The sequence below is a fragment of the Ornithorhynchus anatinus genome, chromosome 12 (genome assembly GCF_004115215.2).
Source record: "Ornithorhynchus anatinus isolate Pmale09 chromosome 12, mOrnAna1.pri.v4, whole genome shotgun sequence".
Lineage (NCBI taxonomy): Eukaryota > Metazoa > Chordata > Mammalia > Monotremata > Ornithorhynchidae > Ornithorhynchus > Ornithorhynchus anatinus.
In genome coordinates this window covers 19,941,341-19,958,066 of record NC_041739.1, presented here as the reverse complement: position 1 = coordinate 19,958,066, position 16,726 = coordinate 19,941,341, and the positions used below count along the sequence as shown (strand labels likewise).

The 16,726-nt window shown below is 41.5% G+C and overlaps 1 protein-coding gene and 1 long non-coding RNA gene across 2 annotated transcripts in view; one reads left to right on the top strand and one right to left on the bottom strand.

Annotated features, from left to right (window-relative positions):
- Positions 1-16,726, top strand: part of TMEM131L (transmembrane 131 like) — a 146,676-nt gene that overhangs the window by 90,566 nt on the left and 39,384 nt on the right. Inside the window, exons 8-15 of the mRNA XM_007671809.3 lie at positions 4,313-4,387; positions 4,929-5,073; positions 8,176-8,234; positions 9,295-9,403; positions 10,800-10,905; positions 11,328-11,481; positions 14,089-14,259; positions 16,136-16,205. Of these exons, the coding sequence (XP_007669999.2) occupies positions 4,313-4,387; positions 4,929-5,073; positions 8,176-8,234; positions 9,295-9,403; positions 10,800-10,905; positions 11,328-11,481; positions 14,089-14,259; positions 16,136-16,205 (889 nt within the window). The remainder of the gene's footprint in view (positions 1-4,312; positions 4,388-4,928; positions 5,074-8,175; positions 8,235-9,294; positions 9,404-10,799; positions 10,906-11,327; positions 11,482-14,088; positions 14,260-16,135; positions 16,206-16,726) is intronic.
- LOC114815520 lies at positions 1,673-13,306 on the bottom strand. The gene is made up of 4 exons (XR_003763307.2): positions 13,113-13,306; positions 10,377-10,520; positions 8,968-9,147; positions 1,673-2,100 (listed from the first exon to the last, which is right to left on the bottom strand). It is a non-coding gene; the product is annotated as an uncharacterized LOC114815520 (long non-coding RNA).

Below are 16,726 nucleotides of genomic sequence, written 5' to 3'. Positions count from 1 at the left end.
ACTGCTTTACACGGTCTGTTCAGGTCTATTGTATCTAATTTACAAGAGGTGAGAGTTCTGAGACAATGCAGTGTAGCGTGAACCTGTGTAAAATATGCTCTGTTTTATTCAGGTTAAAGGGAGTTAAGTTACAGACTCTTTCCAGTAGTATTACTAGGCTACATAATAAATACAGTGTCTATCTTCAAGGAGCTTATTGCATAATAGGACCGGCAAGAGAGAGAGTCAGTAACGTAGATCTAAATAATTATGATAATTTCTTTCATTCCATTGTATTTATTAAAAAGTAGTAATTTTAGTGTTTGTTAAGCACTTACTATGTGCCAGGCCCTTTACTAAGTGCCGGGGTGGCTACAAGCAAATCAGGTTGGACATAGTCCCTGTCCCAACATAGGGCTCACAGTCTCAATCTGCATTTTACAGGTGAGGCATCTGAGGGCCAGAGAAATGAAGAGACTTGCCCAAGGTCACACAGCAGACAAGTGGCAGAGCTGGTATTAGAACCTATTACCTTCTGACTTTCAGGCCCATGCTCTACCCACTATGCCATGCTGCTCTTTGAGTGCTTACTGTGTGCAGAGCACTGGACTAAGTGTTTGGGAAGTACAATTCATCAACAAATAGAGACAGTCCCTGCCCACGATGGGCTTACAGTCTAGAAGGGGGGAGACAGACATCAAAACAAGTAAATAAGCATCAGTAGCATCATTATAAATAAATAGAATTATAGATATATACACCATTAATAAAAGTAAATAGAATTATAATTATAAATATGTACATATATACACAGTGCTGGGGGGTAGAGCAGAGGAAAAGGGGGGCTTAGTCTGGGAAGGCCTTCTGGAGGAGGTGAGCTTTCAGTAGGGCTTTTAAGGGGGGAGGTTTGCTAGTTAGGCGGATTTGAGGAGGGAAGGCATTCCAGGCCAGAGGTGATAGGGCCTGGAGTCCAGAGGACTCTGCCAGAGGAGTGGAGTGTGAGAGCTGGGATGTAGAAGGAGAGAAGGGAGGTGAGGTAAGAAGGGGTAAGGTGACAGAGAGCTTTGAAGCCAATAGTGAGGAGTTTTTGCTTGATATGGAGGTTGATAGGCAACCACTGGAGATTTTTGAGAATGAGTTGTGGAGGAGTGGATCACAAAATAAGGAGGCAGTTGGAAAATGGGTAAAGCTTCCTACTTGTGTGAGGTTTGAATTGTGCTTTATAGAAGGGGAAGGATGTGGCAAGGCAGACTGGAGCAGAATGTTTTTTTCACAGGTGTGGGTTGGTTGGCAAAGGCCAGGCCGGGAGAAGGAAGATTGAATGTGGGAAGTAAAAAATAGCTGGCACTGTGAGTGTGCATTACCCGGGTGGATTGCTTTACCTCCTCTCCAGCCTGCTGCTCATTCTCTGGGCATTTCATTGATTGATTTCTCTGCTTCAGGATCCGCACCAGAGCTGTGCCGCTGGTTCAGGGGGAAGAGCTTGTAAGGGACTATGCCATCAGTGGGGAAGGCTCTTACTGACTGCAGAACCACTTAGGCCATTCGGCAAAGTGGACAGGCTCAGTGTGAATCCTGAAAAATAGCAGACTAGCGGTAGTAGCAGAGACCACAGAGATGACCAGCGCAACTGCCCTCTGAACCACGGCACCCTGGCATGGCTTTGGCACTCTGCAGTTGTCACTTTGGCTTATTTGTTTTTTTTTTTTAAAAAAGCAACATAAAAACGGATCTTCATGTGTGCTCTGCCAAGGGCTTCAGTCCTGCTCAAGTGCTAGCTCATTGCCCTCTCTCCCCCAGCATGGACGTGACTGGCAGAGAAGAGAGAGCACAAGTGGTGCAGGGAAAACCACTAATCAAATCCTTTGCCCAAGTTCTTGGTCCTAATGCCACAGATGGAGGCTTATCCAGTGTTCCCAGGGGAAGACTCCATCATCATCTCCCCCACCAACGGATGGAGTCCTGATGGGCTCTCCTAGTGAAAACAGGCGAGTCCTGGTCCTCTTACTTCGTATAAAGGTGCCCATGGAGGCCAAGGCTATTCACGCAAAGCCGTTGTCCTGTAGCGCCTGAAATGGCTCTTTGCTTGATGCGTCGCTCAGCTGCAACACTGCATTTGCCCTGAAAGAACCAAAGGGCAAATCTGATGTGAAGTAGACCCATCTTGGTCTGTAAGTTCCCAAGCACTGCTAAAATTGGTACATGTCCTGAAGCTGGCCTTGTACCTTTTTCTCTGGTTACTTGTGAACCCTCTCCCAAGGCTAAACTCTCAATAAAAGATCAGCTTGGGATTCCTTGTGTCGTTCACTCAAATCAGGTGTCCTCAACACTTTCTCTGAACTGGCTGATAAATCAAAGCACTTTTCCTGTACTTTATGGCACGCTTTCAAACTAGGATGCTGGGGGTATCTTAAAGTAGAATTGTCAGGCTGCCTTCTTTAATTTAATCACAGGAGCTTTAAGATCTCCTTTCCCTAGCCTCCTACAACTCGAGAGTGGTTCTTTAAACGTGCTGTGAAATGAAGGAAGGGGCTGAATCTTTGTCACATCAGCCTAAAAGGTCGAGAACCACTATTTTGTCATCGTTGAGTACAGTTTGAGAGGCAAATTCATTCACTTTTTCCATTCCTGTACTTTGCTACAGGAAGGGGAGGAGTTGACCACATTCTCATCAGGTACTGTTTTTTGCAGAAATGAATGCAAAGGATGTGTCCTCATTAAAGCTCTAAACAAGATTGGTAAAAAGGGCTCACTTTTTTGTGATTTCATGTGCTCTCACTATAGATTGAAGAATTGGAATAAATAAAAAATTATAGGGAGGTGTTGGTAGAAGAAAGTTGCAGCTTAGGATTCCCCTTTTGAGAATTGTGCTAGAACTTTATTTTTTCAATCCTAAAGTTCAGATAAAATATGAAGGACTTAGCACTCCCCCTTGTGGGATTCTGTAACATTTTCTTCTTCATATTTCTTACAGGAATGGAATGAAAACTAGTTGTGATTTAGGGTTTTCTTTTACACGTGTGAAAGCCCTGCTTTTGAGAAAATTTTGCATTCACCTTGGCTGTGGAGTACATATGTACAGTCGTTTCTTTGACCCGTACATCACAGTTAATCCAGGCAGACATGCTTTGTTGGAAGAACGATTCCAATTCCCCAACAGTGTTTTATCCACAGAAAACACGTGTTGTGTACACCCAGTTCTCCCATACTTCAACTATGCTTCCGTTGAGCTGTACAGTAAATTGAAGGGGCATATAGTCTGGCTGGCACATATGACCAAGAGAAAGGAACCAGATTGACGTCAAATCCTCTCTAAAAAGTGCAGCTTATAAAATTTCAAAGAGCATGTTGCTTGCTTGTTTAAAGAAATGGATTTTCTGAACTTCAAGTGACAACTCCCATTTTTCACCTTATTCAAGTTAGTTTCCATGAAGAAAAGGTAAAAATAGTAATGATAATTGTGATATTTGTTGAACACTATGTGCCAACCATTGTTCTAAGAGTTCAGGTAGATACAGGGTAGTCAGCTTGTCCCATGTGGGGCTCACAGCCTTAATCCCCATTTTACAGAGGAGGTAACTGAGGCCCAGAGAAGTGAAGTGACTTGCCCAAGGTCATACGGCAGACAAGAGGCGGAGCGGAATTACAATGGGGGCAAGAGTTAGGCTTAGGGTGAGGGTTATATCTGGGGTTGGGGTCAGAGTTGGGATAGAGTAAAAGTTAGGGATCAGTATTCACGGTGGATTCTGTTGGCAACTGAACATTGAATGAATGATTGATTGTTTCATTGGCAATTGACCTTTAAGCTTTCCATTTATACCTGTTGGTTATGCAGCTGGTTTGTCATACCAGCTGGTTTGTCATACTAGCTGGACTGTTTGGTTGTAAGTATGTACTGGGACATTCTTTTAAACAGGGCCTGCTCTTTTTACTCCCAGGGCCATAACTAAATAGTCCAAAATCCCATAAAATAGTTGGGTATATAATCACAAGATTATTTTAACCAAGTACTGTAACTGCTGGTTTGTAAATGAACATTTATTATTTCTTTGATGTGTTCTACACATCAGCCACACCATAGGGTGTAGCCAAATATTATCAATAGCAACATCCCCACTGATGCTTCGGTGGGAAGAGACACATCCGTATAGTCACTGAAGACTTTTTGAGGAGATGGCTGAAGATGCAGGGACATTTGTGCTTTTATGAAATATGAATGATGAAGATAAGTGATCCTTCCTGGCTAATGTAGGTTGACTGTCCATTTGTGTTAGATTGATTACTTAATCTGGACTTCCTGTCTGAGGTCTGTTTTTTTCTTTTAAACTTCTAGGCAGAAACCACTAATGCCAATCTACTGCAAGTTCGCCTAGAATGCAGTTTACATAATGTGTGTCAGCAACTCAAGGTAAAATATGTACATGTTTTCATTTTTTTGTAGAGGGCTCATAGCCAGGTTTTGGGGCTAAAAATTGACTTCTACTAAGAGTGACCCTTTCTTAAGGCTAAACTTGAAAGCGTAGGCCTTTCTTTATATAGCGTGTTTACCAAAGGAAGAAAAAAAGGAAGCAAGCTAACCATTCCCAAAATAGCTTTGTTCATTTACTTGAGATCTTTCTTTAGGCCTGTTAACCTTTTGTCCTTTTATGGTATTATTTCTTATCTGTTTTCGGTACATTTTAATGCAGGAGCCTCTCTGGTTTCGCATTTAATAGGTGGAGCCCAAGGAGCGGTAGTCAGCCTTTCCTAACAACTCCCAGTCAGAGGCCTGTTCTCAAGTCTGACCTTGTAAAAAGAGGGGATGTCATTCAACTCCATCTCCCAACCTCTGTTGATGCATCCAGCAGGGATGACAGCTGAGCTAGTCGTCGAGATTTGTTGGTTTTCATGCATATGTGATAATTGAGATGAGTTTGGGAATTTGTTTTCTCTCTTTTTTCATCCCCCAGAGTTGTTGCTTCACATCTGAAGATGCATTGCTGCTACAAATGAGCATAATGGAAAACTCCCCAAAAGAATTTGAGGAATACCAAGAAGATTTACTAGATAATCTTTCTGTTGTTTACGTCGCTACAGACAGAACTGAGGCCTCAGGTAAAGTCATGCGGTTGGGGTTTTTACTTTAATAAAAATTGCCTTAATTCAGAATGTCTGTTCTAAAGTATCCCCTTGGGAGTAGTTTAGTAACTGTAAACAGAGGGAAGTAATAAAGAGTTCCAAAGCCTATTCGAGTTTGGGAAAGAAAAGGCAACTGTGAACTATTCCAAGCAATACCTGGGTGTGACCTTCCCCATCTGATGGTAACCAGTTAGGAAAAAGGTTTGCTAGTTTGCAAATGTATTTAAATATTCACTGATTATTTGAAGGCAATGTTTTTCATTTCCATATTGATGACATTGAAAGTTTAATTAAATAATACCTTGCAGTTCTAAATTTTCTGTTAACTAATGGACTAATTACAAATAATTACCTCCTGGAATCCTGTAAAGAAGATACAGTATGGACCCCCTCAAAGTCTGTAAAGTTTGGCAAATTTGAATCTCTCCCACAAAAATAATTTCATTCTCCTCATTTGTATTTATTGATCATCCACTAACTGCTGTGCACTGATTGAGGCACTTGGGAGTATGTAGTGAAAGTAGAAGACATATCTCTGTCCTCAAGGAGCTTACTATCTAGCAAAGGAGAACAGCCACAAATTGTATGCCTGGACTAGAACTGAGGGAAAACATAGAACACAATTAGTAAAAGCAAAAGTAAGCACAAAGTGAACAAACAAAGTAGAGCATGGGCTTGGGAGTCAGAAGGTCCTGGGTTCTAATTTTGCCTCTGCCACTTGTCTGTGGTGTGACCTTGGGTAAATCGCTTCACTTTTCTGTGCCTCATTTACCTCATCTGTAAAATGGGGATTGAGACTGTAAGGCCCATGTGGGACAGGGACTATGTGCAACCTGATTTCACTGTATACACCACAGCGCTTAGTACAGTACCTTGCATGGAGTAAGCACTTTAAATACCAAAATTATCATTATTATAATATTCACATAAGTACTGGGTATGGTTGATGGGATAACATAACCGGGGTGGAGGAAACATGCCTTAGTGGAAAGAACACGAGCCTGGGAGTCAGAGGACCTGGTTCTAATCCCAGATCTAATGCTTGCCTTCTTTCAGGCTCTTGGGTAAGTCACTAACGTTTTGGTACCTCAGTTTCCTCATTTGTAAAATGGGAATGAAATAACTGATTTCCCTCTCTCTTAGACTGTAAGTCCTACACAGGACAAGGACTGTGTCCAATTTGCTTGTCTTGTATCAATCCCAGTGTTTAGTACAGTGTTTGGCACATAGTTAGTGCTTAAGAAATACCTCAGTTATTAATACTAGGTGGGTATTTGGGGATGCTTCCTGTAGGAAGTTGTGTTTTGGAAAAGTTTTTGAAAGTTGAGGTGGATGTGGTTTGGCGGATTTGAGGGGAGAAGAGTTCTCTGAGTGCACTGAAGGTGGAAAAGCTGAGAGTGAGGTATAGTGAAGGCTAGATTGGTGGGACTGAGCACTGTAATATGGAGTGGAATGGGAGAACAGAGCAGAACAGTAAGGAGACGTGGATAGAGACCTTGGAAAGCCAATGGTCAGTAGTCATCTGTTGAGAACTTACTGTGTGCAGAGCACTGTCCTAAGCACTTGGGAGAGTACAATGTAACAGAGTTGTACACAACTCACAACAGGCTTACAGTCTAAAGGGGCAGTTGAGGAACAGCAGCATGGCCTATGGATAGAGCATGGGCGTGGGAGTCAGAAGGATGCCAGCTCTGCCACTTCTTTGTTGTGTGACCTTGAGCAAGTCACTTCTCTGCACCTGTTATCTCATCAGTAAAATGAGGGTTAAGACTGTGAGCTCCATGTGAGACTGTGGACTGGGTCCAACCTGATTAGCTTGTATCTACCCCTTTGTATCTGTACAGTTCCTGACACAGAGTTAAGCATTTAGCATATACTGTTTAACAAATAATGAGAAGCAGTGTGGTTTATTGGAAAAAGCACGGGCTTAGGAGCCAGAGGTCATGGGTTCTAATCCTGGTTCTGCCACTTGTCTGGTGTTTGATCTTGGGTAAGTTGCTTAACTTCTCTGTGCCTCAGTTACCTCATCTGTAAAATGGGGAGTAAGACTTTGAGCTCCCCGTGGCTCAACCTGATTATGTTGTATCTACCGCAGCGCTTAGAACAGTGCTTGGCACGTAGTAAGCTCTTGACAAATACCATCATTATTATTATTATTAAGTACCATACCAAAAAAAAGGTTTCTGTTTGTTATAGAAACGGGTAATCATTGGAGACGTTTGAGGCAGTGAATGAAACATTTTGATGGAGTTCTTGGACGATGATCTGGGTCACAGAGTGCAGGATGGTTTGAAGAGGAGTTGTGCAAGGAATGCCTCCCAGTATACTTTATTAATTTTTTTCCCAAATTTGACCAATCCAAAATGCAGAGCTAGCTATTTTCATGGGTGGCATTTAGAGAGGAAGAATATTTAGTGCTACTGTCTAATTTAATTTGGAAGAAGGAAATCAGATGATTAGGGGCCAGGGATTCAATTACGGTATTTATATTGGCTCTTTTTTTTTTTAAAGGAAACATTTTATCTTTGTGCTGAAGTCCTTAACTGTGCTAGGGTCAAGACTTAGCTGGAGCATCCATTTTCCAGCCTTTTTTGTGAGCTCTTAGAAATAGCGGTGGGATCAATCCACTTACAACTTCCTGATGAAGCCTTAGTGACCCCAGTGAATCTGTCTGTTTCAATTTTGAGGCGGCAGCAGTCTTAGGCTGTAAATGTAGAAATTGTTATCCTCTTTTATAGTTCAGGTAATGGAAGGTGATGCGTGTAAGAAAAAAAAAATCAAGCCTTTTATAAAACCCCAGTAGGCTAGGGTTAAAAGCAAGTCATGTTTTGTAGTCTATTTCCCTAGGCCTTAGGTTATTTAAACTCTTGCCTTTGGTTTACGACCCTGAAGACTCCTAACAGAATTTACAAGTTACACATTCTTGTAGTCATTTTTCTAAACGTAAGCTTCAAGAAATAAGAAGGAAAGTCTCACTATTCACTTAGATGGAAAAAAAATCTGTATTTCAGTTATAATATTAACATGTGAGAAAGTAGACCTCTTTATTTAATCACATTGCCTCAATTCTTTATACAGATGAATCCACAATAGATGTGTATATATTGCATTCAGGGAACAGCGTATTATGGATACAGGTAACCATATATATACATTTATTCACGTGTGTGTATGTGTGTGATATATATGTATATGTATAATATATATATAAACTCTCAAACAAATTAGAAATTTTATAAGGGCATGTTTATTTAAAAAGTAATTTTGAGATATTAAGTTGGATTAGGAAACTAGAGAGTCTTTCTCTAGAGGGAGCGGAGCAGATGGACTGACTCTAAAGATATGGTTGAGTCTCATCTACTTTGATTGGTTCATGTGTGATCCTAAGGTCATGGAATGGCTAAGTGACTTCTCTCACTCCTTTCAAGCCGTAATATCCTTTGTTGGCTTGCCTTGCTTCCGTAAACGTTACTAGAAAGTCTTATAAATGAAAATGCATTTCAGCAAATTACTTTTATAGTTGAGTAAATTATGAAAACCTGCTTTACACGAGGAATTATCTTGTCCGTGTGCAACTAATTTGTCGGGCTACCGAAGGATGGTGTTCCTCAAGTTTCCATGATAACCTGTTCCAGGGTATAATTACCCTGACAGTCAAGAAGCTCTTGCTGGTGTCTGAACATCTCTGTTACTACCACTATAGCAAATTTCCATGTTTTTTAATCTCTGGGAATGGAGGATGGTTCATCACCAACTTTTGTCAATATAATCCTCTATAGTCTTGAAAGTAAGTGGCCCCCAAACCTGCCCATTTCCAGGCTAAACAATCTAGTTCCTTAACCACTTTCTCATGGAACACATTTTTCATACCTGGACTTGCTCTTGGTCATTCACAAATTCACAAAACCATAATGATCTTCAGAATGGCCTAGTGGGAAGAGCGTGCAACTTGCAGGCAGGCATTTGGGTTCTAGATCCAGCTCTGCCTCTGGACAACTGCGTCACCTCAGACAAGCAGTTTAACCTCTCTGGGTCCCAGTTTCTTCATTTCTAAAGTGGAGATAAAATAGATTGTGAGCTCCCAGTGGGACAGTGTTCAATCTCATGGCATTGTATCTACCCCAGTACGTAGCACATGTTAACATGTACCACAATTACTATGGCAGATGGGATGAGCAATTGTTTCTTTTGTTACAGGATGTATATCATTTACCACAAAGGGATATTTTATCTCTGCAATTTGAATCTGTACTGCTGCCTACTTCAACAACAAACTTTACAAAAGTTGCTTCCTTTGTTTGTAAAGGTACAGTGTTTAAGAGTAAAATCTCTTTGTTATTTTTATAGTATAGTTTAAAGGTTTAGTAGAAGTAATTTGTTTTAAAATTATTTAAGGTTTGGAGATTATGAAAGCGTTTAATCCAGTTATACAGATTTACTTGTTCTGAGAGGTGAGGTAAATAAGGAGAAATACCACTATCGTTTTCAACATCAACTTTAGTGAAGTGTTGATTAAGGGACTCTATTAAGGCAAGTCAGAAAAAATGGTAAGGTATTATGTTCACCTTAGTAGCAAGAGCATGGGCTTGGGTGTCAGAGGATGTGGGTTTTAATCCCGGCTCCGCCACTGTGTGACCTTGGGCAAGCCGCTTAATAATAATAATAATAATAATGTTGGTATTTGTTAAGCGCTTACTATGTGCCGAGCACTGTTCTAAGCGCTGGGGTAGACATAGGGGAATCAGGTTGTCCCACGTGGGGCTCACAGTCTTAATCCCCATTTTACAGATGAGGGAACTGAGGCACAGAGAAGTTAAGTGACTTGCCCACAGTCACACAGCCGACAAGTGGCAGAGCTGGGATTCGAACTCATGAGCCCTGACTCCAAAGCCCGTGCTCTTTCCACTGAGCCACGCTGCTTCTCAACTTCCCTGTGCCTCAGTTCCCTCATCTGTAAAATGGGGATGAAGACTGTGAGCCCCATATGGGACAACCTGATTACCTTGTATCTACCCCAGCGCTTAGAACAGTGCTCGGCACATAATAAACCCTTTACAAATGCCATAATTATTATTATTATTATTATTATTAAAGGTGCCACCACATACTTTTCAGGTTGAATGCAATGTGCTTGCCTTTTTTGTAGTATACTTAAAATCCTGTCTTTGGCTTCTTAAATGCATATCTCAATGAAGCTGAGAGGTCACATGTCAGCATCAGAGGACAAAATTTATTCTCCAGGTATTGTTGTAGTATGAGTAGGTTAAGAAGGGTCTTACTGAAATACATGTCCACTTTTGTCTTCTTGAACTCCACCTGTTCACTGGTCAGACTTTCTTCTTTGTTTCCTTGGTTGCCTGTGTTCCGCCTCCACCTTCATTCTTACGTCTTTTTCCAACTTAAGGGACTGTACTGCTGTTTTTCTTGAACAAAGGTATCCAGAGAGAAAATATAAGGGGTGTGATTTTTTTTTCCCAAAGAAAGTGTGGCAGTGTCTTTGAAAAGAGCAAAAAAAAGAGGTTTGACTAAAAAACAAGGATCAGCCAGGGTTCTGTCACTAAAGATGAGTCTAGAGGGAAGGGTATAGAGTTGGCTTTGTGGTATTAGAGTTTCTACTTGGTGGTGTTTTATATGTCTCTTCAGGATTTACAGGAACCAAGGTACTTGTGCTTCATTTATTTCTCTGCTTTTTCTTGAAACAGCTTCATCATGTGACAGTGAAACTAGTTATTCTGGTGAAGTGAACAGAAATTTCTTGGAAGGCACTGCAACTCTAAAAGCATGTTTTTCCCATCCTGTGGTGAAAGGGTAGGTTCATTCTTCCTTTTAAAAAGCAGGTAATATCTTGTTTTTTTCCCAGACTTTTATAAAACGGTCGATTTTTCTCAATTTTTCGTAATGATCAGAAATAAGGTAACTTGATTCAATGGAATTCCCCAAAAATTTGATCAGAATCGCTAACAAGATAGTAAATAGGCATGTTTTGAATTTCAAGTCTTCTCTGCTCCTGGTGGTGCTAACCAGCTACAGAAAACCTTCAAGCCTGAAGATGAGTCCCAGAAAAGATGGGGAGGCCAGCCCCCTAATAACCCCTAATGATAATTCACTCCTGAGCCATCCCAAATTGTAGATATGCCAAGAAACCATTGTTGGCCTATTTGGAGATGGCTGTGTTAGATTCCAGGAGCAGTGGCATGTTTATCAATTGTGTGCTTCATTTCACTTTGCAGGTATTTTGGAATTGACCCTTCTGAGGCCCAGTTTCACATAGAGACTCTTCAGAGCACATTTGGCTTTTGGTCAGTCTGGCTGACTAATCATTTTAACCACAGTGTCATATTAAATGATGTGTTTGTTCCCAAGGAAGCCAAGCATATTTTAAAGGTATGTATTTTAGGTAAAATATATTCCAAGTTTATGGTATCACAGTTTCTAGTCTATAGATTAGAAGTTAAGTTGCTAGTGTAATTTGGATTTGACAGCCTATATTGGAACATGCTCTCTTTGGAATGCTTTTGAGAAAATGTTATCTGTCAGCTTAATTTTTAACAATGCATCAGATATATAATAATAGTAATAATAATACTGGTATTTGTTAAACCCTTACTATGTGCCAAGCACTGTTCTAAGCTCTGGAGTAGATACAAGGTAATCAGATTGTCCCATGATGAGCTCACAGTCTTCATCCCCATTTTACAGATGATGTAACGGGCACAGAGAAGTTAAGCGACTTGCCCAACGTCACACAGCTGACAAGTGGCGGAGCCAGGATTAGAACCCACAACTTCTGACTCCCAGGCCCGTGCTCTTTCCAGTAGGCCACACTGCTTCCCTATCATTGAGATGACTTATCGTGGCTAAGTGGAAAGAGCCTGGGCTTCGGAGTCAGAGGTCATGAGTTGGACTCCCGGCTCTGCCACTTGTCAGCTCTGTGACTATGGGCAAGTCACTTAACTTCTCTGTGCCTCAGTTCCCTCATCTGTAAAATGGGGATTAACTGTGAGCCTCATGTGGGACAACCTGATTACCCTGTATCTACACCAGCGCTTAGAACAGTGCTGTGCACATAGTAAGCGCTTAACAAATACCAACATTATTATTGTGCCTCACTAGATTTTTGCCATGGCTCACTGATAAATGTCTCATTTCATTGAAGGATGTAGCAAGGCAATTTGGAGATTTTTTTTCCTGCAAAAAAAGACATAAAGTCCCAGCTAAATATGAAGAGCAGTATTTTTTCTATTGTATACTTCTTCCAAGGACTTACTACTTCAATTAGAATAGAAAACATTGTGTTTGAAATGGTACGATATAATGGAGTCTCCTATCCAAATGCCTTGAGAATTCAGGAAAAAGAACCAGCAATGGAGGAATTGATTTTGTAGTGCTTGTGCATTGCAGAGCACCGCTGACACTTACTTTCCCCAGCTAGTCAGGTCCCCAAAGAGAAATGGAATGCCAAGAGCTAATAGGCAGGGCTGCAGCACATTATACAATGCTGGAAAATGTTTTTTTTTGTAGAATTGATCCACCATAAGCCAAAGTGACTGCAGCACACTGCTAGTATTGTACCACAAGAGCTATTACCCAGGAGATGTTGGCTGTGGTAATCGTTGCTGTGTTAGCCAGCTTCTTTTCAGTATTCCCCCGTGGACCTGTTGCATAATCTAAGAATAAAGGGGAATAATAATAATAATAGTGCTGTTTGCTAAGTGTTTACTCTCTGCCAACACCGTACTCAGTTCTGGGGTAGATGCAAGATAATCAGGTCATACACAAGTCCCCATCCCACATGAGGCTCACAGTCCCGTATTTAATCCCCATTTTACCAATGAGGAACCGGGACCTAGGGAAGTTAAATGACTTGCCCAAATCAACAAGCAGGCAAGTGGTAGAGGGGATTAGAACCCAGGTCCTATGACTTCCAGGCTTATGTTATTTCCACCGGGCCACATTACTTTTTGAAAAGTGGACTGGCCACAGATATATAATAATTGTGGTATTTAAGAGCTCACCATGTCCTAAGCACTGGGGTAGATGCAATCATATCACAAGAGGATGAAACAATACAAAAACAACGTCAGAGGCAGTGGTCAATACAGTAAGAGCAGTAGTGGTCAGGGGGTTGAGGAGCAGATTTTCAGGGTCCCCGTGGCTCAGTCCAACGGTCATAACAGTCACAGTCATAGCTTTCCCAACATTCCAAGGGTTGAGAGGGACTCACCTCCACACCCCCCACAAACACCCCCCCAACCCATCCCAGCATCATCTTCCCCCTTCCTGGGCTGGTGGGAAGTCCCAGGAAGATTGAGGCTGAGCAGCTTTTATCCTGAGTTGCAGGACTCAGTGACTATTATTATGGTATTTGTTATTATGGCATTCGTTAAGTGTTTGCTGGGTGTCAAGCCCTGTTCTAATCGCTGGGATAGATACAGATTAATCAGGTCAAACCACAGCCCCTGTCCCACGTGGGGCTTACTATCTAAGTAGGTGGTTCAGTGGAGATGGGGCCTGGTGGGGACTTCATGTACTGGTTTCTCTTCCCCCTTCCTGGGGTGGGGCAGAGGTTAGTGGAAAGCCCAAAGGGGTGGGGACTGGGCAACTTGTCTCCCAGCCACATGCTTCAGCGATCTGGTGGGTAAGTGGACTGGCAGTGTCTCACACTGCTGGTGCTATCACTCCCACCTTCTTAGGCATACAGTGTGAAGAGCATAAAATATTGCTGCAACAGACCAATGGTGCCACTCCCCCGGATTCTGTTTCTGTAAGTGGCAATGTTAGATTTGAGGCACAGTGTGATGATCGCCCCCTTTGACGTCTTAGCCGTTATATGCAGTCTCCATGCCTGAGAGGCATGAGTATTATGAAAAACGCTTTTAAGATTGAAAGGACCTATGAAATGCAAATTCAAATATTGATGCTATAATTAAGGGATTTGATAGAATTAAAAATCAGTGAAATAATTAATCTGTTCCAATTGTTTCATTTTAGATTGTGAATTTCACTGGCCCCTTATTTCTACCTCCAGGCTGTTGGAATATATTTTCTTTGAAATTTGGTGTTAAAAATACTGCAGTAAATATATTTACCCATGTTTTTTTGACCACTGACATGGGTGTCATATTTGCAATACCTCTACAGATTTACTCAGCCCTGTCCAAGGTACTGTATATAGAATAAGAGTATCTATTTTCTGTGTGTGTGTGTGTGTGTGTGTGTATGTGTGTATATATACACGTATATATATTAGGATTTAAAACTCTGTGTGTCTTGGGTTGCTCTGATAATGTTCTGAAAGAATCTACATTGCACTTCTAGGTATTTCAGTTTTTGTTTTGGGAAAACAAATTCTTGAATAAAAGTAGTTGCCTTATTTAAAATGCTGTCTTCATCATCCAGCTATAGCGCTATTTGGACTATTTTGCACAGTGTATTTTCTGAAACTTTGTATATTTTACTTATAAGTAATGCCATTTGTCTTGTTGCTGGCATTTCTTTGAGAGATGACTGTAATCTGAAAGCGCAGGCCATTAAGAAATATTTCCTGTTAATGCACTTTGTCTAGATTATGCTCTGCTAATATCATTCTCGTTCCATCTGGTGACAGAGAAAGAAGACAATGAACATCTCCCATCTTTTGGGTTTTTTTATACTAACCTTATATAAATTGTTTTAATAATAATTCTGTTTTTGCCAAGTGCTTCCTATGTATCAAGCACCATACTAAGCACTGAGGAAGGCACAGTTCATTCATTCAGTCATATTTATTGAACGCTTACTGTATGCAAAGCACTGTACTAAGCACTTGGGAGAGTACAACAAACTGACACGTTCCCTGCCCACAACGAACTCACAGTCTAGAGGGGGAGATGAACATTAATATGAATAAATAAACTACAGCTGTAGTTTATGTATGTGCTGTGTGGATGGGAAGGAGGATTAATGAAGGGAGCAAGTCAGGATGATGCAGAAAGAAGTGGGAGAAGAGAGGTGGGTTTAGTCAGGGAGGGCTTCTTGGAAGAGATGTTCCTTCAAAAAGGCTTTGAAGTGGGGGAGATAAATTATCTGTCTGATATGAGGAAGGAGGGTGTTCCAGGCCAGAGGTAGGATGTGGGCGAGAGGTTGGCAGTGAGATAGACGAGATCAAGGTACAGTGAGAAGGTTAGCAGTAGAGGAATGAAGTGTGTGAGCTGGGTTGTAATAGAAGAGTAGTGAGGTGAGATAGGAGGGGGCAAGGTGATTAAGTGCTTTAAAGCCAATAGTGAGGAGTTTGTTGGATTTGGATGAGCAACCACCAAGGTAGTCAAGTCAAACACAGTTCCTGTCCCACAAAGGGTTCACAATCTAAGGGGGGGGTGGGGGAGAATAGGTGTTTAAGCCTCATTTTACAGATTGAAATTGAAGCACAGAAAACTAAAGTAACTTATCCAAGGTCATAAAGCATGCAAATGGTAGAGCCAGGATCAGAACCCAGAACCTCGCTCCCAGTCCTATGATCTTTCCACGAGGTCCCATTGCTACTGTTTTATTATTTGCATATTATTAAAATCTTTCCTTGGAAGTAATTTTTTTGCAACCTCATGGTCACTGATATGTTTGTTTTATTGAAAATCTCTGAAATTTACCAGTATTGCTGGTGTAGATTTGGCCCGAACTGGTGCTGTGCTATACATTCATCATCATCAGAGTAATGGCCTACTTGAAAAGAGGAGGGTTTGCATTTCATGCTCTTCCCCTCGTATGCTGACTGTAGAGGAAGACTAGCTACAGTAGGGCAAAAAGAGAAGACTATTAAAAAATAAGACATCTGAGGCCAGATTGTTATGCCCTGATAGTGATTGTAGAGCCTGGTAGTTCGTTTCTGTTTGAGTGTGTTTGGGTGTTTCTTTTTTCATTGTGGACAAGGAACGGGTCTACTGTTTCTGTTGTATTGTACTCTCCCAAGTGCCTAGTACAGTGCTTTGTATATAGTAAGCGCTCAATAAATACCACTGGTTGATTTCTGTGGAAGGTAGTCATGTATTGCTTTTTATTCTAGGAGGGGCCTCTTGGTTTTGAAGTGGTAGCACACTGTGGCCTGCACTATTACTTGGAAAAATCAAATACAAGTAAGTTTTCTGTTTGTTTAGACTTTCACAAGTTCTACGGTTTGGAACTGTCAGACAAATTAGTAATTACCAATCAGAAATGTCAGGCTCTGGGTTCTCTTCTCTCACTATTTTCACCAGGTCCTCCTCCACAGCCTTCTTCCTTCTGGCCTCATTGCTACCTCTCTTCTACACTCTACTTCCCTCAGATTCCCCTTTTCCCTTCTTCCCCTCTTCCTGGTATCCCCTTTTCATCCCTCCTCTCCGGCCACAGCACACCCACTCATTCCACCCGAAAACCATGCAGCCGGACACACACATCTACTCACACACCCAAAGAGAAAGTGAAATTCTTACCCAGTATAGAACACACTGGAGCAGCCCCTGTGAAAAGAAAAGATGTGTGTCAATAGCTGACCGATTTTTCCAGGAGCTGGTATGAGAATCCAGTCTTTTCTGCAGCTGGGACAGGGCAGTGACAAAGCCAGGGAGCCCACTGCAGCTGCTGTCTTGCCTCCACCGCTGGCTGACAGACTGATTCG